The 26214-nt window shown below is 36.9% G+C and overlaps 1 protein-coding gene across 3 annotated transcripts in view; it reads right to left on the bottom strand.

Annotated features, from left to right (window-relative positions):
* The window catches only part of LOC124268520 (cell surface glycoprotein 1-like), a 48736-nt gene that overhangs the window by 10909 nt on the left and 11613 nt on the right, over positions 1-26214 (bottom strand). Inside the window, exon 1 of one of the 3 annotated variants that reach the window (XM_046703517.1) lies at positions 18384-18467. The exons of 1 other annotated variant lie outside the window; for it this stretch is intronic. In XM_046703517.1, coding sequence (XP_046559473.1) covers positions 18384-18390 — 7 coding nt within the window. In that variant the 5' untranslated portion in view covers positions 18391-18467. Of the gene's footprint in view, positions 1-150; positions 300-18383; positions 18468-26214 lie in introns of those variants that run through there. One more of the 3 variants, XM_046703525.1, reaches the window with a different exon arrangement.

Below are 26214 nucleotides of genomic sequence, written 5' to 3'. Positions count from 1 at the left end.
CACTTTCCCATAAAATCTTCTTAAACATCTCCAAAACATGACAAAAGCACAACATCCTTCACATCACTGTGTGAACAAGCAACAATAAACCATTAGAGTGTTGTAAATATTGATTGGTTGAGTCAACGCAATAGACTGATTGATATTTACCTGAAACAGACAATTCGGAGACGTCAGTAATGTAATCGGAAATTACAAACCAAATTGTCCAGTGATTGAAATTAACATGACCATAATCCAGGTCTATTCATTAATTAAAACACGGTAAGCACAGTTTGTGATGGCGAGTATATCCCAGTTAGCTGCGTCCGCACCAAGCAGTGTGAAATGAACGAGTAACAGCTGTTGCAACAGACCTTCTGGTAGTGTTTGCATTCTCATGTGAGAAATGAACGACGAGTTTACTGTCATTAACATGCAAATAGTGTTCCACTTCATATGATGAATATGAAATAAACAGTCAATTATTTTTAATGCATCATGTCTGAAATACTAAACATATAAACCAAATGGCAGTGAAATTGAGCTACTGCATATGCAAAGGCTTCACAAATAATGAACAGTTGATTTTTTCAGAAATCCTCCTGTTTTTGCTTGCTATTCAACAATGAAATTAAAATTACATACCAGTCTGGCATACGGCAATATTCCTTTTTAAAAAGTTATGACTTTTGACTATAGTTATAATCATGACTGTTTCTAATTTTGAGGAGCTGTGGGGTAGCTTGTGGTCAATATGTTCACTTGTCTTTCTGTCACGTAATCATCAAAGGGTCTTCATTACTTCACAAGCAGTTTCTATATATCTGGCTCGTACTTCATGATACATTTAGGAAAAGAATGGACAAAATGACAGATATAAGGACAGAACAAGTTGCAGTGATGTGGAACCAGACCCCCCTTTATTTTGTAGACCCGTGAAGGTCCGGGTTAGAATATTAATCTTCAGTAACTCATGCTTGTCGTACGCGGCGACTAACAGGATCGGGTGGTCAGGCTCGCTGACTTGGTTGACACATGTCATCAGTTCCCAATTGCACAGTTCAATGCTCATGCTGTTGATCACTGAAATGTCTGCTCCAGACTCAATTATTTACAGACTGCCGTCATATAGCTGAACTATTGCTGAGTGCGGCGTAAAACTAAACTCACTCACTTTATTTATTTTATTTTTTTCTTTGAGAGGGGGGTTGGATCTTCCTTGCTCAATACCAGACTCAGCAATGATTCATGCCATGGTGGTACAATAACATGAAAGTAATCAACTTTAAGAGCCAGAAAGCCAATCCATTCAGGCAACTTCACCTACCATCATAAGTTACTAGAGACCAATTCTAACCTAGAGCATAGACACATTTTCAGACATATTACATGTGTTCAAGACATGATAAGCTTGTGTCCACCATTTTTCCATGTCCTTCCAGCTTCCGGGAAGATAATGTTAGTGCTTGTTATCGCTCACAATATGGAGATTGATAATCGGAGGTCAGTAATTGATCAACAATCGATTGTAATCATAAATCCCACCACAATCATGATGTGCAAATGAAATCCACACTGATTAACACTACGATCAAGATGATCAAAAATACTTCCTGTTGAGACACTCATTCGAGTTTGTCGTTTACATTGCAGTTTTACGAGTCAGGAAACTGCATCTTTTGTTCATATCTTGATTTAACAAACATAACAAAAAGAAAAATACTTTCTAAAAATTAATTTGATGTTTCATTTTTTATGAATATCAATTAGTCTCCTGAGCAAATCGATAATCACTAATGCAAATGAGATTGATCGATTGACTGATTGTTTTGCTCCAGCACTAATAACGGTGCAAAAAGTGTCTGGTCACATGACATGCTAATTTCATAGAGACAGTCTCAGTCCATAAGCCATGTTTAAGTTGTGAGCAGTATGCAGAGACTGATCAATATGGTGACAATTTCAAAATAACCACCCTGACAACAGATGGATTGGTCATGTAATTACTGTAGATTTTACACTGGAGAGATGCCATATGTCACTTCAGTTCTTTTCAGTTTGACTTTACCTTAATCTGGGATCAATGTCATCTTGACAACTTAACATCAATCAATCACTGATCCCGGAACATATTGACAAAAGTATTAAATTTCATAAATAATAAGGACACATCTTGAAACAGAGAAACAACATGAAACAGATAACTTTGGTTTCATCAGTTAAACACAGATTTTCAAATGATTTACTGAATACAAATTTAACTTTTTATTACATTACTTCAATGCATCATTAATAAACAAACCATATGATTTTGTCCCAAAGTACCTACAGAAGACAACTGCTGTGTGATTTTACCTTTCTTTCCTTGATTCAATCTTCCATTTTATCACATCATGTGACCACATGAATCAATAGCAAATGTACACAGATGTTCTTGAACAGTGTATTTCCGATGGATAAAAATCTGTATATAGAATAGATTGTATATATGATTGATACATGTTGACACCAGGGTGACACCTATTTCTGTCCTAAAATAATAACTTAGTGCAACTAATCAATACTATTTGCTCAGTACTTGGTGTATGACACTTTCAATGTCTACATTCAGAGCCATGGAATAAGTTAGTGAGTTTCGTTTAGGTGAGTGAGTGAGTTTAGTTTCAATGTGGAGAATCGAACCCCTGCTTTTGGTGTGATGAGCGAACGCTTTAACCACTAGGCTAACCCACTGCCCGGTTGGTTTAGGGTTGCCTTTCTTGAACAGTCTTCAAATTGCATAGGTGTGTCAGTTAGATGTTGATGGAAACGACCAGTCAGGTCCTGGGCATTTAGGTCCTTGGTGAGTTGGTACTGACAAAATAATGATGAGATTCAAACCATTATAGGGTATAGCATCCCAAAGGGATGCAACTCTACACTGCATATTGTGCATATTACGCCATGATTCCTAGGTCTAATCATTCCCAAGCAGATTGACTGATCTGATGAAACCCAATTTTCTACATTTCCTGAGAAAAGACTGTGTAACATATAGACTGATCCATTTACAACTCTAATTGTAATCTGTCCCTCTTGAATTCAGGTTGAGAACATTAAAATTAATATATCCTCAACAGACAATTCCTCATTCCGTACAGGTTACTCTCTAAGTCCTTCCAATCGGAATTTTGTATATCTTCACAAAAGCTTTGTTTGGCTGCGCATCAAGAACACAGCATACAGACAATTCCTCATACTGTATAGGATATTATCTAAGTCTATTATCTATGTTTGGCTCATACTGCTATCATAATTGTAATCTATGTGATCACGAACACAGCATACAGAGAATTCCTCATACTGTATAGGATATTATCTAAGTCTATTATCTATGTTTGGCTCATACTGCTATCATAATTGTAATCTATGTGATCACGAACACAGCATACAGACAATTCCTCATACTGTATAGGATATTATCTAAGTCTATTATCTATGTTTGGCTCATACTGCTATCATAATTGTAAACTATGTGTTAAGGTACACAGCTTACAGACAGTTCCAAGTTGTGGTCATTAAATGATAGTTTGCTTAAGTGATTTATAACAAATGTGGACTGTTTTATCATGCCAGCCCTTGAGATCAATATTCTTGCATCTGTGTCTTAATGATTTAAAAAAAAAGACTGATTACGATCTGTTGTCCATGCATACTTCAGTTTCAAACAAAATTAACTAAATGTATGACACTGATGCACCTCGAAAAACGAATTAGCAACAGGGAGATGTCATTTTCTTTTACCAACATGATACTACAAATATACACGTCAAAGACACATAAGGTACCTGAGTGATTTATCAGCCATTACCTGCCAGACAGAATCTGTACCAGTAATAGTCTATTTTGGGATCACTGTAATCTGAATCACTCTCTCCATCTCAATCTTGCAACTAATTGTTCTCCTTTGTGTAGCACCTTATTAAGGAAATGTCTGAAGCCTTTCCAGGGATTTATTTATCATTCCTAAGTGTCTTTGGCAGACAAATTCAGGGAATTGTGCACAAAACTGAGTTTTTCTTATTTCTTAAATGCAACATTAAAAACATCAAAATAAAAATGTAATTGACAAACCCCATTCCACATTCATAAGAAAAACCTGTTCTTGTTTACTGATTATATTGTTTTAAAAATTCAAACACTTCTGAAAAGCAATAACTTTGTTTACTATCAAAACATGACTTAGCACTTTTTATTTCAGCTCAGTAATTGTTACTTAGAATTTTCATGTGTGCCTTCCCACAATAATCAATGGTTTGTTGTAACATGACTTGGCAAATTTCTATTTCAGTTTAGCATCTGAACAATATCATGTGTGTCTTAAATTCCCACAATAAAGTAAGGGCAGAAGGCATTGTATTTTTCATACTTGTAAAATATTGAGAAAAAAAATTAGATAAATCATTTGTCTTTCATGAGATTATTACTATGGATCTAGACAAATAACATTTTGAAGTATTAAGGTTTTGCAAGAACTATCATTATGCTTTCAAGCAAGATTATCTGATAACAAAAATATAACTTTATAGCAAACAAATTCCTGTTTGTCAAGATTTCAAAGTAGAATATCACATTGCTATCAAGCTGGGCCTAGATTTTCGAAGTGCTCTTAACGCTAAGATAGTCATAAGTTAATGTATGGCACTTACAACTATCTTAGCGCTAAGAGAGCTTAAAAAATCTAGGCCCTGGCGTAGAGCACATTAATATTGGTGTATGTTAATTACAAAAGATTGATGTTATTATAAACCATCACCGCCATTGCCAGGACATTTGTTCAAACCAAATTTGAAACTTTCATGAAGTTGTCACTAACATTTCAAAAAGAATTAACCAAAAACTGATTGTGCACTATATGTAGAATTTGAAATCATTGTATTCATCAAACAATATTATATATTTTAATCCCAAAGTTCAATAAAAACAAACTACAAATAGAAATATATGCAGTAAATATGGCTGATGTACAAAGACATCAAATATGAATTATCAATGAGAGGAAATAGTAATGATTTTGATTTTGAAATATTAATAGATAAATAACTGTGAGGAGGAAAGATTTTAATATATTTAAACAGACTTGAAATTGTCAAGTGCCGAAGATGGAACGCAACAGTTGGCAAAATAGTAAATGCCACGTAGGTATTCATGCATATTTAATTCTGAAAGCGTCACTACTCAATGATGTGAAACATGCTGTTTTAAATTGGTACTATTTGCACATTTCCTCAAAGTTACTATGATGTTTACCGATAACTGATCAATATTTAGTCAACAAATATCAATCTTTAGGATCTATTTCGATAGCCATCTTGAGCAGTAAGGTAAGGCATTTCTCACCTTAGGCCACATATCTCTATAGTTATATATTGCCCGATGTCTTAGACAGCTTCTTGAACATTGAGAACATTAACCTCATTGCCAGCACTGTGAAGTACTTTTATTTGAGAAGCAATATTCTCATGACCTTGGCATCAAAAGGAGGCTGTGGTTATTGTGATGGACTTTTATCTCAAAGATTAGACAACACTGATTGCAACATACATCACTGGACATCGATATAGACCTCCCTGTGAGAATTACAACATGTCCACATTGTCAGGGCGGTCATGGAAAAGTAAATGTGACATTTTCAAGAGGTAAATTACTATCCATCCATCCATCCATCCATCGGCATCCATCATTCATTCATTCATTCATTCATTCATTCGTATTTATCAGTGAAATGTCACTAAATCACTAAATGGCTGCAATAATATATTGTTCCCATGCAAGGAATCAAACCCAGGGCTTAGGCGTGACAAGGCTATCCAAACGCCCAATTCTGAACAGACCTCTGTCACGTAGCTAAAATATTGCTGAGTGTGGTGTTATACAAGAAACATAAGCAAACCATGTGATGAAAGAAGGACAAACAGCAGCCTCAGCATCATGCAAATACCAAAGAACCGTGTGGTGACTTCATTATTTCAACTTGTAATTGCCTTACAAAGAATGAATGTATAACATGAGATGGAGCTGAAGCACAAACCTCTTTACACTGACATCAATTTTATCTATAAAGAAAATGAAGATGATACCTGGAGCCCGATGTTTTACCTTCTAAAGTCAGCAGGCTTACCTTACACAGAGACATCTTTTTGAAACAGTAAATGGTTCTGATAATGGTTCTTGGCACAATCTTTTCTTAGAATAATCTCAAATTGCTATTGTTTGCCGATGCATGTTTCTTTAATATAATCAAGAATATAGCCAATGATAACCTTATGATTACATGACATATTTTTCTGCCCTGGACATTCAACAAAGATACTTAACAATGTTTATTTGTTTGTTTTGTATTTTGTTTAACGCTGCACTGAGTAACATTCCAGCTGTACGGTGACCTGGTCTGTAAATAATCGAGTCTGGGCAAGACAATCCACTGATCAACACAACTGGGATATGATGACATGTGTCACCAAGTCAGCGAGCCTGACCACCAGATCATGTTAGTTGCCTCTTGAAAAAAGATCGATAATCGATCGATTATCAATATATATCGGAGATGCAACTTTGAGCAAAAATTTAAAAAATATCTGAAAGAAATGAATATATTTCACAGAACTGGTGAGTTGTGACAAGTTTTTGCAAAGATTATTAACAAAACAGCGCCTGAACATAATTTAGGAGCAGACTATGAATACATTCCTAATTTGCATATTATGTGAGAAAATTAAAACCTTTGTCTGTCACAAAATTAAAACCTTTTTCTGTCACAAAAGTTAATGTACTATATTATCGATAAAACATTTTTCATATTGACAATAAATATTGTTTTTCCTATCAACGATATTTCCGATTATTGATGATTTTAGCCAGCCCTATGAGCTTTTGGTATCATTAATGTTCTCAGTCTCCTATTGGTCATTTTCCTAATCTATATATATATAAAAGTGTAAAGGATATAATTCATTCCCCCTGTCGATGTGTCCAGGTAGTAAAATATATACAAGGTGTACGGTTCCCCTGCTAGATATGGAATAGATCATCCAGTTGTTCACCTCACAGAGCAGCCATGTGATATCTATGATAACATATGAAACATGTTGTATGATATATATCTTTAACAGGATTCTAGGTGTTCTATCTAATGGAAACACAACAGACACTCTGTTATGTAACATGTTACTTGGAAAATACATGGTACAAATATTTGCTATGGGAAAACAGTGTGTGAGTATGGCTTTCAACCCACTTTTAGCAATATTCCATCATCATCACAGCGGGGGACACCAGAAATGGGCTTCACACATTGTACCCATGTGGGGAATCAAACCCGGGTCTTCGACGTCATAAGCGAACGCTTTAACCACTGAGCTACCCCACTGTCCCTATGGAAAAACAACATTTTGCTTATGTCCACGCCACTTTGAGCATAACCCCAGCAATATCATGGTGGGGGACACTAGATAGCGGCGTAACTATTGTACCTTTGTGGGGATCATAAGAACATAGGTCTTCGGCTACCTCACTTCCTGGAAAAGGTAGAAGAAGAAGAAGATCCATTTTATTCTGTGCTATTCCAGTCAACTCTTCATTATTATTACCCTGGTCATTGAACATGTGAGCACTTTTCATACTCAGCTTCCTGGGTTATATAAAGTATAGGCAATATTGCAATCTGAATAGTTTATGGAAGCGGCTTTAGTATAGGATGTACCTAATATTATCAACATCAATCAATCAAAATCAAAAATATAAAATATAGGCCTTTGATGGACTTCCAAACTTGTATATATATTTTTCATACTTCAACTTTTGGATGCTGAATTCTTTCGATACGCTGGTAAAATGTGCAACATATTTTGTCCCACACAAAGCTTCAATCAAACTTACACAGCTGCTACACAACATATTATGTGGAAACATAATATTTTGTAAATAGTTTGAATGTGCATATTTTTTTTATCAAACACACATTATTTACAGTTACTTCTAAAATTACAGTAACATTTTTTGTATTAGCATCTCCTGCCCAGCTGTTGATGACATGCTTGGACAAGGTATCAAAAGATTGAAATGAAAGAAGCTGAAATACAGCAACAGTCTTCATTGTTCGAGCAGCAGGAGTGCCACTTTAAGATGTTAGTAGACTCTTCTACCATTGATGCAACAGCTGCAGGTTGTAAACAAAATACTCACTAGATCACTAAACACTTCATTCTGGTACCTGGCTGCTCATTATATGAATGCCTTTTTGAAGTTTGGTGGCTAAGTGAGTGAGTGAGTTAAGTTTTACGTCACTTTTAGCAATATTCCAGCAATATCCCAGCGGGGAACACCAGAAATGGGCTTCAGCATCATGCCCATGTGGGGAATCGAACTTGGGTTTTCAGCATGACGAGCGAACACTTCAACCACTAGACTATCCTACCACCCCTTTGGAGGCTGAGAGGGTTGGATCACAGACTATTTTGAGTTACAATCATGGATGGGACTTAACCCTCAAACAGTACTTGAAGTGTACTTTACTAAATATAAAATATCAGTTCCTTTTCTCAGAAACAGATTCATTTTTATTAAAAGACGAAATAGCTGTGAAAATTATTTGAAATTACTACTGAAATTCTGTCATCACAACAGGTGTTTGCCAAAGGTGTACACATCAGGTATGTCCTGGCTGGAGTGAGTGAGTGAATGTGTTTAGTTATATTCCAGCTATATGGAGGCGATCTGTAAATAATCAAGGATGGAACAGACAATCCAGTGATCAACAGCATGAACATCGATCTATGCAATCTGGATATGGTGACATGTGTCAACCAAGTAACCAAGCCGCACCATCTGATCCCGTTAGTCGCCTCTTACGACAACCTCTTTGGGAAAAAGAGTAATCCCAAGAAAATCATTTACTGATTATAGCTTAGAATGTAACCTACATTTTCATCCACAAAATATATCATTCAAAATTAAGTTCATTTAAGATTGAACACAAAGGTGTAGATACTGGCTTCAGTCAACAATGAGACCTGGTGGGGTTATTTCAGGCAGACAGGCAAGCTTAGTATTCACCATTAGGAAAATGATATGAGTTGTATTTATAACCCAGACTTGTCAACTATGTTTAAGTCAGAAATAAGTCACTGGCACATTAGACTGATTCTTGTTTCGCTTACCGTATCCACAGTATACAAAGAACCTAGAAAATTTGACAGATAGTGGAGCTTCATAAAATCAGAAACACTGTTGTCAAAGAAAAATCATCAATGAACAAACTTAGTTCAAACATCACTAAAAATAAAACTGTTTTGCAAATGGTTACTTGCCAAGAATAAGCCATCAAATCCAAGTAAAAAATATTGTTACTTTTCAAGCCAATCCACATAATGAGTAAACGTAACCCGGACATTTCACTGTAACCTGTGCAAAGAGGACAAAAATAGCTATGTAGAAAATAGAATTATAATTTTTGAATATATTTTCAATCTGAATCTTGTTTTTAAATAATTGAAAAGCCTAAATGTTCATTTTCAGTCCAACTAAACACTAGTATATCTTCAAAAATGTTGAAGAGAACTGAGGTCTGATAAACTTATTAAAAGAAGATCATACCAACATTCTACTTAAGTATGAGGTGTTGGGGTAGCCTAGTGGTTAAAATGGTCGCTCGTCACGCCATGGACATTAGTTTGAGTCCCCAATTAGTCAAGCCCATTTATGGTGTCCACAGCCATATTGCTGGAATATTGCTAAAAGTGGCATAACACCTTATTCACTGACTCTACTTCAGTCTGATGCTCGTTTTGCACCTTGGTCTTCACAAGCTCCGAGAACATGCAAATTACAGAACAGAACTTCCGAAAACATGCAATATCATTGACTTTTCATACCACCTTGTTTCAGATGCTGACTAAAAGCAACCAAAAACCTTTTTATGATAAGAAAAACCTCTTCCAAAAAGGAGTCCATTGAATGGTTCTGAACTTATATTATTATTTCAAATACAGATAATACCAGATAATAAGAAGGTAACACCCATCATAAACAAAGTCAAGTATGTTGTTGAACTGGATGATAATCTGATATTAATTTATCAAAAGACGTTAAAATATGGTACTTATGGACGTTGGTCCCTGCCTGGCTCTCGGCATTAATGGGTACAACAAGGACTGGTCGGCTCGGAGTCAGTATAATGTGTCAGAGTGGGGTATTCATGCTTCACTGCGGCATGGTATCTCAGTGGGCTAGCACTATAAAACCAGCTTAAGTCTGGGCTAGTAAAAGCAGCCACACATACACATACACGGGTATGCACGCTGTCATATGAGCGAAATATTCTCAACCACGACTTTAAACCCAATTTCACCTCACCTCTTTGTAGGGCATTTACAAATGATGAACATGAGTTATGTTACTTCAGAGTTACTTCTTACTCATTCACCTGAAGGAGTAAGAAGTAACTCTGTAATGCCGTGCCAACAAAATAAATAAGTTGATATCTTTGACAAATTTATTGTAGCCTATGTGCGTGCCTCATGAAATAATGGCACTTCTGTGATCACTCTACTACACTGAGATCAACATTTATTCTGATGTCATGATGAAGGATTTAGAAGCTCAATCCCAGCCTTCAGAAGCAATCCATCAAAGGTCTAATTTGCTCCAAGTAATACTGTTTTATTCTTTGTATTGGCAAGTTTAGACCATGATATATAACTATTGGCTTCTTATCAGTGCCGGTTTCACTTACAGTCTCACTACCAAACATCCAAAGTGAACCTCTATGGAAACATAACAGTTTAAGATTTGTCCACATTGTAAAGGAAAGGACTGGTTGGCTGGCTGGTTGGTTTGTTGTTTAACACTGCACTCAGCAATATTCCGGCTATATGGCAGTGGTCTGTAAATAATCAAGTTTGGACCAGACAATCCAGTGATCAACATCATGAGGATCCATCTACACAATTTGGATACAATGACATGTGTCGACCAGGTCAGCGAGCCTGACTACCCGATCCTGTTAGACCAATTCAAACTTGGATCTTAATGGGTTGCAAAGGAAAGAATGATGGATGTACAGATGGAAGAACTGACAGATGACCTAGAAATCTTTCGAAATTTTACTATGACCTTGAATGTTGTAAACTTGATCAAATAACAGCAAGATGCTCATCTTGGAAGGAAGAGCATACACTATTTTACCTCAAAAGTTGCGAAATATAAACAACAATGGCTGGAACTACAGGAATATTCCTTGACATAGAGGGAAAAATGCTAGTAAGTTGAAGTCAGCCCTCTTGTCAAACAGTCTTATGGAGAGAAACTAAATATGATAACATTGACATCTTATTTGTATCCTTCAGGGGCTAAAAAATTAAGTTATCTACATTGTCCTCCGCAATTTGTTCAGGAAACAATATTCTCATCACAGAAAAGCACTGCAATAAATATTTAAAAAAAAACTAACTTCCTGTTGGTTAACAAACACAATTTGATAAATAACATCTCAGTTTAATTTCACTGCCAACAAAGTCAAATTGCATTAAACATTGGAATCTATAGCCATTAAGCATTTCTAAAATATTGATACCTTGATCTTCTTGAAAATAAGCCGCTGTGTTCCCACAAATAAAAAAAGAAAATCATCATCAATCTTGGAATTTAAATGGCAGACAAAAAAAATCAATAAACATGAGAGTACAGTACAAATACCTGTTACCTTGGAGTAAATTTCAATAATACTTGGAAACAGTGTTCTTTTCATATGACCTTCGAGGGTTCTATTGATGAAGACATTCACTTGTTAGCAACTATGGAACTAACGTAACTGATTAGGTGATTTCATCTCTAAGTCTTTGTAAAGAGACTGAGCACTGAATTGCAGCAATGTTGACATAATATCACTGTGAATCACACCACACACAAACATTGCTCTATGCAATAGAACAAGAAACTGTTAGCCATAAAGTCGTAGGCCTCATTATATACATTTTATCCAGTGTAATAGAAAAACATATGCAGAAAAAATATTGGAATATATTGTCATTTGAAAGTGAGTGAGTGAGTTTAGTTTTACGCTGCTTTTAGCAATATTCCAGCAATATCACGTCGGGAGACACCAGAAATGGGCTTACACATTGTGCCCACGTGGTGAATTGAACCTGGGTCTTTGGCGTGACGAGCGAATGTTTTATGCTGCTTTTAGCAATATTCCAGCAATATCACGGCAGGGAACACCAGAAATGGGCTTCACACATTGTACCTATGTGGGGATTTTGAACCCGGGTCTTTGATGCAAACGCTTTAAGCATTAGGCTACCCCTCCGCCCTGCTTGATTATATGTCATCATATATGAATTGAATGGACTGATGCTCATGCTATCAGTCACTGGAGGTTTTGGCTCCACTAGAGCCCAATTACTGAAACCTACTGAATTTACTATTATTAAGCATAGTGATTAGTTGTCAAAGATTGCCATTATCAAACCTAGATGATGTCTCAGTATCTCTCATAGGGGTCATTTCTAGGTTCAGACATAACACGGAAATGGGAACCAGGTCTTGGAGAACTACATCCCTTCAGCAAGTGCCATTAACTAACTTGATTGTCATACATTTCATTAATATTGAAAATGATCATTACAAGCAAACACTAGTTTACCCATCAAACAGAGGCAGAACATTGTTGAAATTCTCCACCCAGATTTTAGTAATCTAAAGCAAAAGTAAAGCGAAATTGACTTTCTAACCTATTTCAAGCAAGTCAGAAAAGGAAAATTCTCCTGGTGATTTTACAAATCATATATCCAAATACCATCGAGGATGCATTTCATGGACATAAAGTACAGAACAAATGGATGAATTTTAAATTAACTGATACTGCAGACAGTCAAATATGGAGCTGCAACATAATCAATGTACATTCTTACTGACGAGGCTAGGACGACTCTTGTGACCACATCAGTTCAGCTGAACATGGCAGTTTTCTAGATAATTTCTTAAAGACCCTGTTTGAACCGCCAAGAAATTCACCTTGCTTGCTTCCACCTGAAAATGTCGGCAGAGGACTGGCAGATTATTTTCAGACTTTGACATTTACCTGCTATGTAAGTCAGCAGGCAATACGTCATGATAAATCCTACCGTAGAAATGATCTGATATCATGTCGGAAACACATACAAGCAAACAAGAACGCCATACTCGGTCTACTCACAGTCTCCTTGACAAAATCCAGACAAAATAAATATCAAACGGTACTAAAATTAGCCTGACATTTCTGTTCATCTCCAAGACAGAAAAAGAAGTATTAACGGCAGTGTTAGACTGAAATCAAGCGAGAGGTGACATTCGATTTCAACAGACTACTGGATATCTGCAAGATGATATTTGTATCTGTATTCGGTTTCAATTGTAAGGCATATGACATATGTCCAATATTGAACGCAAACGCATAACTGAGGATATAAAATTCTAAAGTCTGGTTGTATATTACCATAGATAAAACAAAATGCACCTATTTTGATGATGATGATGTTGATGATGATGATGATGATGACAACGGTGATGATAAGATATTTGATACTTTTTACTGTAATGCTATAGATAATGATGTTTTCTTGGTATAATTGCAACATTGTAATGAAACCTTCAAAATGCAACCACATCTTGCCCCAAAAAGTGGATTTTCAGTTAGAAGTAATTTTGATGTCTGGAACATACAGCCAAATTACATATCTATTCCTATGATAATGTGTGTTATATCAGCTATCCAGTTCAGGGGACAGCAAAACTTCATTCTTAAACAAGTCCTAAACTTGAAAATATATATAAGATGATTTGCTCGTAGAGGTTGATTCCACAAATATTGTTACTGTAGGAAATACACTAAAAGGATATAAGCTAGAATTTCTGAAATCATACCAGTCTTCACTTTACATGTTGACATGAGACAACATGTCTGGTATTTGCAGAAGTAACAATAAGATTGGTGACACACCCATTCACTTTGCATGTTTCCGTAAGACAACACATGTCTGGTATTTGCAGAAGTAACAATAAGATTAATAGCATAGTTGTTCATTGTACATGTTTCCATGAGACAACATGTCTGGTATTTGCAGAAGTAACAATAAGATTGGTGACACACCCATTCACTTAGCATGTTTCCGTAAGATAACACATGTCTGGTATTTGCAGAAGTAACAATAAGATTAATAACATAGTTGTTCATTGTACATGTTTCCATGAGACAACATGTCTGGTATTTGCAGAAGTAACAATAAGATTGGTGACACCCATTCACTTAGCATGTTTCCGTAAGACAACACATGTCTGGTATTTGCAGAAGTAACAATAAGATTGGTGACACACCCATTCACTTAGCATGTTTCTGTACGACAACACATGTCTGGTATTTGCAGAAGCAACAACAAGATTGGTGACACACCCATTGACTTAGCACGTTTCCGTAAAATAACACATGTCTGGTATTTGCAGAAGTAACAACAAGATTGGTGACACACCCATTCACTTAGCACGTTTCCGTAAAATAACACATGTCTGGTATTTGCAGAAGCAACAACAAGATTGGTGACACACCCATTGACTTAGCACGTTTCCGTAAAATAACACGTCTGGTATTTGCAGAAGTAACAACAAGATTGGTGACACACCCATTCACTTAGCACGTTTCCGTAATTTAACACAAGTCTGGTATTTGCAGAAGTAAAAGGGCAATTGACTACACATCCACACAAGAATGAAATTAATGGATTGGAGTCTACCAGAGTGGTGGTAGAGCAGCAAGGTAGAGGAGACAAGCAGAGCAGAGAGGGAGAGGAGAGAAATAGAGCAGAGAGGGAGAGAAGTACAGCAGAGAGGGAGAGGAGAGAAGCAGAGCAGAGAGGGTGAGGAGAGAAATAGAGCAGACAGGGAGAGAAGTATGCTTTCCCAGACTGAAATTAATAAATAAACAAGGTTATAAATAATGCTTTCCAAGAATGAAATTAATGGATTGGAGTCTACCAGAGTGGTGGTAGAGCAGCAAAGGAGAGGAGACAAGCAGAGCAGAGAGGGAGAGGAGAGAAATAGAGCAGACAGGGAGAGAGAAGTACAGCAGAGAGAGCAGAGGAGAGGAGAGGAGAGAAGCAGATCAGAGAGGAGAGGAGAGAAGTAGAGCAGAGAGGAGAAGAGAGAGAGTAGAGCACAGAGGGAGGGAGAGAAGTACAGGAGAGAAGTAGAGAAGTAGAGGGAGAGGAGGAGAGAGACAGAGAGAGAGAGAGAGAAAAGTAGAGCAGAGAGGAGAGGAGAGGAGAGAGTAGAGCAGTGAGGAGGAGAGAGAGAGGAGAAAGGGAGAGGAGAAGAGGAGAGAAGGCAGAGAGGAGAGGAGAGAGAGAGAAGTACAGAGAGAGAGGAGGAGAGAAGAGAGAAGAAGTACAGCAGAGAGGAGAGGAGAGAAGTAGAGCAGAAAGGGAGAAGAGAGAAGTACAGCAGAGAGGGAGAAGAAGAGAGAGAGGGAGAGCAGAGAGGGAGAAGAGAGAAGTACAGCAGAGGAGAAGAGAAGTACAGCAGAGAGAGAGAGGGAGAGAAGAGAGCAGAAAGGGAGAAGAGAGAAGTACAGCAGAGAGGGAGAGGAGAGAAGTAGAGCAGAAAGGGAGAAGAGAGAAGTACAGCAGAGAGGGAGAAGAGAGAAGTACAGCAGAGAGGGAGAGGAGAGAAGTGGAGCAGAGAGGGAAAAGAGAGAAGTAGAGCAGAGAGGGAGAGGAGAGAAATAGAGCAGAGAGGGAGAGGAGAGAAGTGGAGCAGAGAGGGAAAAGAGAGAAGTAGAGCAGAGAGGGAGAGGAGAGGAGAGAAATAGAGCAGAGAGGGAGAGGAGAGAAGCGAAGCAGAGAGGGAGAGAAAAGAAGTATATCAGAGAGAGATATTTTCTCCTGGACATCCTTGCTCATGTCCATCCAGCAACAACTTTAGCTTTACCACACTACACTGACAGACAGTACACAAGAGACAATGTCATGAATGGTTATGCACACATGTCTTCTTATCATGCACTTGTCATGAACCTACTGCATGACTGATCGGCAATTGTACAGTATACCTATTTGAACGCTGGCAACACCTTAATGCTACGATGGAAACAGTTATCGTGAACCTAGAGCGAAATTATAGCACTCTCACACACCATGGTGACATTTTGTTGACAATTTGGACAGAAGGTTGTTTCATCCAGGTATAGGATGAAGTTAGGTTCTGCCCTTTAGACTTCAGTCACAAACAGCCTGAGTTAAAAATAGCGTATGTTATACTTTCAACTTTTCAAGGATTTGAACTTGATTCTTTGTTATGAAATTTAGATTTTATTAGTTGGTGTGTTTCCTGTTGGAACTACATTAGTCCTTAAAGAATGACTTTTATCTTTTGTTTCTTCTTTCATTTTATTATTTCTGTGCTACGGTCACATATATGTTAACCATTTCATATTGACCAACATCAGTTTTGACCAAAATATGATCAATTACTTCAGGATTACTATCTTAGTCATAGGTAATCAATCTAATTCTAATCATTCAAAAGGAGACATAGTTCATGTACATACTCAATCACTGACCACACCATCTGGACTCATCGATTTTGAACTTGTTGGTCTTGGTTTGTGTACAGATTGCCTTAGCTGTTTTAGTGATGGTTCCTGTGTTTTTAAGAGTTGAACTGATGAAGCACATTCAGAAGAGTGAGTGAGTGAGTGAGTGAGTGAGTGAGTGAGTGAGTGAGTGAGTGAGTGAGTGAGTGAGTGAGTGAGTGAGTGAGTGAGTGAGTGAGTGAGTGAGTGAGTGAGTGAGTGAGTGAGTGAGTGAGTGAGTGAGTGAGTGAGTGAGTGAGTGAGTGAGTGAGTGAGTGAGTGAGTGAGTGAGTGAGTGAGTGAGTTGTCGCTTCTAGCAATATTCCATCAATATCACAGCGGGGGACACCAGAAATGGACTTCACACTTTGTACACATGTAGGGAACTTCAGCATGACGAGCAAATGCTTCAACCACTAGGCTACCTAACAACCTAATTTCCTTGATACTAACGTTCTGTTTAATGACCATGACCTATATACAGGTAGTGTAATAGAATACACTTTCAGAACAAGACCATGGTGGACACATCTAGGCGACATTATAGTTGTCTTTTCCCACTTCTGTCATGTTCAAATTTTGTGAGTGAGTGAGTTGGGTTTTACGCCACCTTTGGCAGGGGACACCAGAAATGGGCTCCACACATTGTGTCCATGTGGGGAAACGAACCTAGGTCTTCAGCGTGATGAACGACCGCTTTAACCATCATAATAGGCTATCCCACTGCCCCCAAAATTTGTGTACACATGTTTTGAGCATGATAATAATAAGATCAGTTAAGTGAAAAGTTGATGCATTAAAGATTGAGCTAAATTCATAAACACTGAATAAACTGAACTATAAGTTGCCGACCCAATTTCTGACTTGTTTACTTAAAATATAATGCTTGTTGGAGCACTTTTTATAATTTCATTGTGGATAGCCATTGTAATGTTTTGAGTTACTTATTTTACCAAATACATGTCTAGCATTTGCCATCAATAAAAATACGTCAATCAACTTTGGGTGTTATTAGTGTTTCTAAAATATATATGATTATGATTACAAATGACACACGTATAGATATCACACTTCACATATTGACATATTTACAAATACCGTTTATTGGACGTCTCTTGATGGATCATGATAACAGTTTGCATTGCTATATTTACACAGCTTATTGGTTCCATCGGCTGACTTTGAGGATGAAATAATATATCTTTTTATCTAAACATTATGAAGAAACAAATTTTCACATTACGTTACTGAGCCCTCTCTCAAAATATGTAAATGATTTGCCCTATACAATAACAAAATGAGATATTACAGAAGACAGGGTATATACAAAGAAATATTTCATAATTTACTGAATTTTATACCATGGGGTAGTGTTGTTATACTGGCTGAATAACATTAAAATGCATTAATGATAAAAAATTATTAACATTTCTTGAACTTCGAAAATAGAATTGAAATATTTTATACAATTTGAAATTTATTAATTCACATCAAAAAGATTCTTAATAAAGACATTGAAATATTTTCTATATTATCATATTTTCAAAGAAAGGAGAATGTAAACTGCCATATAAAAAGACAGTAAAACTATATTACAGTTATCATATCTACATTGTACATTGTCAACACTACATGGAAAGGTTAATGAGTAGTAAATAAGTATTGGATGAAAGGGCAATGATATTGATAACACCCAGCATAGGTATCTTTCCATCAATCAATAAAACGGAAATCCACAACATGCAACACAAGCCTGACTTACCAATCATTGAGCCCTCCTTAGTGACAGACAGCACACGTCAAGCGAAGCACAGGTGTACACGTAGTATACACACTCCAATGGAAGCTTACAACGTCGATACATACATCTACAATACTGTATGAAATAGACATGCCAAACACATCGACCAACTCTCACTTGTTGAAAATCTATGATTGCTGGTAAATGTCACCCAGATGCAGACCAGGGTTGACCTCAGTTAAACTTATCATTACAGCTGAAATTAGCAAGCACTGAAATTTACAAGCCTTGGAGGCAATCATCTGAAGCGAAACAAAGCAAACCAGTCGCCAGTGACCGTGACATTTCATCCCTGAGATACGCCTGCTTGTAGCTTTCACTACCATGACAGCTAACAACGTTTTCCTGTAGACAAATGTGTATTTCCTGTCACTGTGACAAAGACATCAACTGGTGATCATGTGACTTGCTAATTTGCTGAAGTAACGCAATCTTCATACCTATATATTCCATTTCAAGAAACCAGGTTGGTATTATCATCCAGACTGGTGTGGGGTCAGATTACTGTTATCAGGAGTTTGTGATGAATATCATACCTAGTATAGCTACTTTGGCATGGTATTACCCTGCCATGTATTGTTTTTTTCTGCTCAGTGACACAAGCACACTTCTAGATTTCAGTTAAGTTTATGACAGCTTGCACACAAGAAAGTGATTATGACGCATTGATATCCGATATTAATCTGTTTCTTGTCATTGCAAACGACGTCTATAGCCTTGCTTTCAAAGGAAATCCTATTAATTAAGATTTTTTTTTATGGGCAACTGTAATAATATTTCAAAATACTTGATGAAATTTCAATCAAATTTTGAAAATGTTAGATAAATAATATTTTCTTATTTCTGTTCAGAAACTGTTGCGGCTTTGAAGAAAGTCTTGTATGTCAAGAAAGTCAAATCAAATTGATTTCATTAAAATAACCAGATATTAGGACAATATTGAGGTTAGAAAGGACATTAAAAAGAAAAACCGATCAAACTCATCATCATTCCTAACATTCACATTTTAAACCATACATAAAATGACCATCACTGAATGTATGTTCCTTTACCATAACATCTACATAAACAGATATGAAAGTCATAATTCACCATCTTAATGTAAGACTTGCAACCAAACCTATAAACATGTAAGTAAGTGAGTTACCCCACATTTATTCCAGCAATATTACACCAGAAATGGGCTTCAAACATACCATGTGGGGAATTGAACCCGGTCCTTCGGCGTGACAAGTGAATGTCTTAACCATTAGGCAACCCCCCAGTCCCCATAAACCAGGAAAGTAAAGGTCAAATTTTTAAATTTTTAATTAAGCCTGATTGACATCAGCTTCTCTGCATCAAAAGTATTTTTCTTTATCAAAAAGCTTATGGCAAAACAAAAAGTGAACCTCTTTTGTTTTGATATGTAGACTTGATTATCCACATGTCCCCCAGGTTACCTGTCCCAATCCCAAACTTTTTTTTTTTGCCTTCCCCAGAAGCAAGTCTAGACTTTCTACAGGTCCTGAATCTCCATTCCACTGGGTTCCTCCTCATTAAACTGGAATTAACAGTTTCCATACAAATTGCATACACTTTGTAACTAAGCATTAGTCCAGATGGGTGAACCTTGAGCCCATTTCTTGCAATACAGCTACCATGATATGTATTCAATAGTGTATGAAGCTGCAGACTCACTCATTCAGGCAAGATTATCATTCAAAATCAGGGTCCGATTAAAGCATTTAGAGTGATGAGTGTGTAAATGAGCATGGTTTTACGCCACTTTTAGCAATATTCCAGCAATATCATGGCAGGGGACACCAGATATGGGCTTCACACATTGTTTCCATGTGTGGAATGGAACCCGGGACTTCATTGTGATGAGCAAACGCTTCACCCACTAGGCTACCCCACTGTCCCAAAGCATAGAGCAAGTAAATATTTTGCTGTTCAAAGAACACGATTCAGCTGAAAAACATAAAGAAATAACTTAAAGCAGTGACTCTGATGTCTACATGGAAAGTAATTGAATGACTGTTAATGTTCATGTCATGAATTTTTATGGAGTAAGATATAATGATCATATCAGACACAGAATAATTTAGTTAAAATGATGTTATTCATCATCAATACCCAACTCCAGCACTATTTTTGAATGCATTAAGAGCAGCAGGTGCAACCTGTTTTTTGTCTGGTGCATCAAGGTTATAATCTAATGGTGCATTGAGTGCAATAGGTTCCATCTCATAAAATTGACTCCTAATAGAATATTCATGTTTACAACAAATCAACTTTCATTTGCTTTCTTTCTCTGTAGATTATCAATAGCTTTTCACACAGCACGAAGGGAGGTTTGTTGGTCTATTTATGTGTTTCCCCTTCAAATATATTTTCTTCTTGATTATATCACACGACAAGGCAAACGACAACACACTATCAACTAAGTCATCATGTCTGACCCCTTCTTGATTTGATCGCCTGTAACCACCACCTGAGGGTCATTTATTGAGATTTGCTGTGTTTCTTAGCTTCATCTGTGAAAAGAGATCTCTTTTTTTAAATATATTATGAGCCTAAAAGCATTATGCAGTTATATATATTGTTTGTTGCAGACAAATCCTTTCTTTTTCCAACAATCTTAAGCATAATTATATTTTTAAGCATTTTCTTCAAAAAACTTGTTTTACTATGTGATCCCAGTCCTCCCAAGAAAATCAAATAGTTACTGCCTTATCTTGTCTGTTAATGGTTTATTCCGTATTTGGCTTTAACTTTTTACTTGGACTTAAGGTGATACAAAAGATGCAGTGTTAAAGTTATATACTTAAGATGAGACTAATTTTTTGTCTTTTTTGTTTCTTTTAAAAAACACTAAATTCTTTTTGTAAATTCTTTTTTTATACAAAGAATATTTATTCATTGCTTGACAAACATCTTTGAGACTGACATCAAGCTAAAAGGCCAACCATGAGTGTCATGATAGAAGATGGTTTCAGTTACCCCTCTCAAACGACTTGCTGGAAATATTTAGCTTATCGGGGGTGGGGTAGCCCACTTCTTAATGCATGTGCTCGTCACACTGAAGATCCTGGGATTCAATTCCCCACCTGGGTAAAATATGTGATTCTATCAAATATATCATCTATGCTGAATTCCAGTTCATTTGTATTGGATGGTGAGAATAACTTTTGTGCAATCGTGGCCCAATGGTAGTGTTCGCTCATCATGCCGAAGTCCCAGGTTCGATTCCCCACATTAGTACAATGTGTAGAGCCCATTTCTGGTGTCCCCCTAATTGATACTGGATATTGCTAAAAGCAACGTAAAACACAACTCTTTCTGAAACAAAGGTATGGTAGAGAACGGGTCCAGTGTATTTATGATAATACTGAGATTAAATTAACATTTTGTCTCTGAAATAAACTTATCATTTAAAAATAAACATCTCCAAAAGAATATAACCCAAATGGGTTTCGGAAACACTGCTTAAATACAGCTCTTAGACAATCTAGCCTTGCCAAATCAATCTTGACTTCAGTTGAATTTACTTTTTAATTTATCCTTAATACTGTTGGAGAACTCACGACATATTACACTGGGTGACCAAGGGCGATGAGGACAGCCGAGCTTGTTTCTATGGTACGGTTCTACCAGCAGCATAAGCACATATCATGTGTCTTTAGCTTCGACAGCTGTTCTGCTTATGCAATCTTAACACCATAGTATGTGTCAGGTTGGCAATAGCACATTGATGGTAATAAACTGACTTGTAACATGTGGCTGTGAAACTAGTTGTCAATGTACACTGCAGACAGAATAATGTATTTGTAAGAATTGTTATGCTTGAATCAGAACTGATGCAATATATTTGTTCAGAAACCAGTTACAAGTACTCAACTACAAACACAATCTCAATATGTATATGTTAAAGCATGCAAGTAATGAATGGGTAGGTTATAGGACATAACTAATGGCTCTTTTTAATGAAACATGTACCGGTGTGAAATATCATCTCTATCAATAAAACGTATGGTGACACATTATGGAGAATCGCTGGGCATAAAACTGCACGGTTGTAAACATATTGACTAGTTAGTAATCTATTATAAGTAATGGTATAACATACAGAACAAATGTTGATCTCAAAATCCACAATCAGTTAACAAGGTGATCATTTCATAAAGCTTTAACTCAATTTGGAAACAACATAATCAGGGCTCCAGATAATTTTTCAACATCAGGAGTACATACTCCTTATTTTTTCAATATAGGAGTACTGGAAAATCTTAAGAGTACTGAATGGAATTTAATGGCATATCTGTAACCTTGTGTTTCATGTCATATATGCACCACAACGTTGCTTTTCTTGTGTAAACAGGTCAATAAACAAGAAAACAATACTTTTTCAGATACATACGTCTGTAAATGATTCTAGGACCATTGTCGTCGTGTGTATCTGCTACGTTTTCCAAATTATTTCCTACCGTATCGTGCATATTTTTTATCCGTACATACACCAATATGGCCCTTATCTGGAGCCCTGACATAATGCTATGGGCTCTTTTTATGTGCAAAAGTAAATTGGTTGGTTTGTTGCTTAACGCCTCACTCAGCAATATTCCAGATATATGGTAGCAATCTGTAAGTAACCAGACAATCAACAGCATGAGCAATCTATGCAATTGGGATACGATGTACAAAAGTAAAACTATAATTCACTGATTGGCTTGGCATATGTGATTTAAGCTCTTCAATGAATGAGCTCCCAATATTTGGCCAAAATAAATTTGGATTTTTCAAAAGGTCGTAAAATGCCTGAAATCCCCTCTTGTCCTCTTACACAGCTGCAGTCAACCATCTGGGGAAATTCCTTTCCTGAACCTAATCTGGAACAATCGCACCTCTCATGTTCATAAACAAACAGTGGCAGATAATTCTCACATCCAGACACTGTGAGAATTGGGCTCCAACTACTGTCAACATCTCAAAATACTTCTGCCATTTGCTGTGATCAGTAACAACTCCTAATAAATTCACAATTTCTACTGCCACTAATATTATTTACTCAGTTTCACCAGGTCAAAAATGTCCAAAATCTGGATTCCTTCATTAAGCTGCTACACTGTGATAAAACAGAAATAATAGTCAAACTGGTGTTACCTACTCACCTGCCTACACTCTCACTCTGGCTATGATTACCAACATCTGTTCCAGACAGTTATATATGGGTTGGTAGTGTTGGTTTTTGTTAACCAGTACAATAAATAATTACTGACAGATACACATACTGATGTCATCATCCATGTATACAAATAACAATAACTTAAAGCTTATGCAAAATTTCACCCAGAAGTATTTCAGAGGATACAGGGCTTGCCTGAAACAAAGGCTTTAAAACTGTGTCCTCGTTCCCATAGGATTGGTTTGTTGAGCTCTCAAAGAGTATGGACGATCCTAATACAGCACAATCTCCATAACAGTCCCACAACACACACTAAATCCACTTTTGACATGATTATTTAATCATAAGAGGCAATCTCCCATGACAGGTATAGGACATCAATGCTTTCAAGATTGCATGCAACAGATCCTTTGTTGTTCTCAAGATAGCTGTGACTTCTCAAAGAAATGTAAGCTATCGCTATACTCCTATATAATCTCTTACCTCCCACTGGGTTAATAGTTTCCATGACTATCCATGGATATCCCAAGGTTGAAATGTCGAATCTTTAATGCTACAGGAAAACTACTACCATTCATGGGCAGTTAAATTCACTCACTGACATGTTTTCAACAATAATTCACTAAAAATGAGCTACTTGTTTGATGAATTATTTCCGTAAATGCACTTCCCTCCTTTTCACTGCAATTCTTTTTTACTAAAGTTATCTATAACCCGCTTATCATGCTTGTTGTAACTTTCATCAGGGTATTGGTGGTTATTTGTTGACATCTCTGTTTATATATGGTTTCTATTGTGTATATAATAGTGACTCTCAGGGGAAGGTGGTTAAAATGTTCACTTGTCATGGCAAAGTGAGTGAATGAGTGAGTTTGGTTTTAAGGCACTTTTAGCAATATTGCAGCAATATCACGGCGGGGAACACCAGAAATGGGCTTCACACATTGTACCCATGTGAGGAAACAAACCCAGGTCTTTGCCCTGACAAGCCATTGTTTTAACCACAAGGCTATCCCAGTGAGTGAGTGAGATCACCAGGTTCAAGTATGACAGAGACATACAATCCAGGGTCCACTTTTCACAAAGATATCTTAGCCATACACTGCTATAAGTGAGTGAGTGAGTTTAGTTTTATGCCGTTTGAGCAATATTCCAGCAATATCATGGCAGGGGACACCAGAAATGGGCTTCACACACAGTACCCATGTGGGGAATCGAACCTGGGTCTTCGGTGTGATGAGCGAAAGATTTAACGACGAGGCTACCCACCGCCCCACTGACAAGACAATGTAAAGTATGGAAGTTATAGTGGGACTCTCTATTATCGCCCGCTCTCTATTATCGTGGCACGCGAAAACATCGGGAAAGCAGAAACACCACGCCCGCATCGGCTGTTTACATATGCAAATTACGTAAAATATATTCATCGCTCTTGAAAAAGTCATTTATTTCATTGGAATGTTATGTGTAATCGGAGAAATATTAAAGCATTCATCTTTTCAGTAAGTTCTAGAACATTTTGAAACTGGTATGACCCCTACTGCCCTTACATCTAGCAGGAATCAAAACTTACTTCATCAAGAGCAATCCTGCGACAACAATAAGGTCATGTGCATATTTTCCATGCTAAAAATATAACAGGAAGTGACGTATTATGCAACTTCACTCTGCACACGGCAGCAACTTGTATGGTATGTTTTAAGCCGGAAAAACAATATTTTGTAACGTTATTGTTACCTTGTATCCAAATGAATAGAAGTTTCAGATGTTTGGGTTAAAAGCATGATGAGATTACTAATGTGAATGAAATTCCTAAATATTTTTTAATGATCAAACTATTTAGATTCGTTACTTGTCTTAGTAAACGTTTCACAGTGTCATCTGCTTGTACCGCGTGCCATAGTAAGAAAATAGCAATACCGCGATAATAGAGAGTTGCTTCAATTTCCGGGTCAAACGAGACAATCGGAATTGCCGCAATGGTATTAAACGAGTAGCGACCATGTGTCACATTATTTGTGACAGAAATGAAGATTAAACATCAGTCAACTGAAAATATATATAAAATGCTAAATGTCAGTAGCCGTTCATAATCCCGATGGCGACAACATTAACTACCACGATAATAGAGGGTCCCATGATAACATAAGTAAGTGAGTATAGTTTTATGCTGCTTTAAATAATATTACAGCGATACCACAAAGGTGAACACCTGTAATAGCCTTCAGACATTTTACCCAGTTGGGGAATCGAACCCAGGGTATTGGCATGATGAGAGAATGCTTTAACTACTAGACTACCCCACAGCTCCTATTCAATTATGAAATATCCACAGCTTCTAAGGACAATGCCCACTGTCGAATCAGAATATATCTATTCTGGAAACATATTTTGTTTCAACAATACTGCGGAGCCCAAGGTTAAAGTATCTATGACAGAATCAACTTGCCATAAACACAGCTCATTTGCTCTATAAAACTGCTTGCAAGGCCAACGTAAAATCAATTTTCTACAGGAGGAGACTTGAAGTAATTATCGATATGTCAACTTGTTTTTGTAGCTCTGGGACAGCCCCGAAATGAGGGCCACATTTCACAAACGAGAGAAGCGCTAAGGCCTCCCTTA

Source organism: Haliotis rubra, unplaced genomic scaffold (assembly GCF_003918875.1).
Source record: "Haliotis rubra isolate DU_JTF1 unplaced genomic scaffold, ASM391887v1 Scf101, whole genome shotgun sequence".
In the NCBI taxonomy this organism is placed as follows: Eukaryota; Metazoa; Mollusca; class Gastropoda; order Lepetellida; family Haliotidae; genus Haliotis; species Haliotis rubra.
This window is presented reverse-complemented; position numbering and strand designations above follow the sequence as displayed.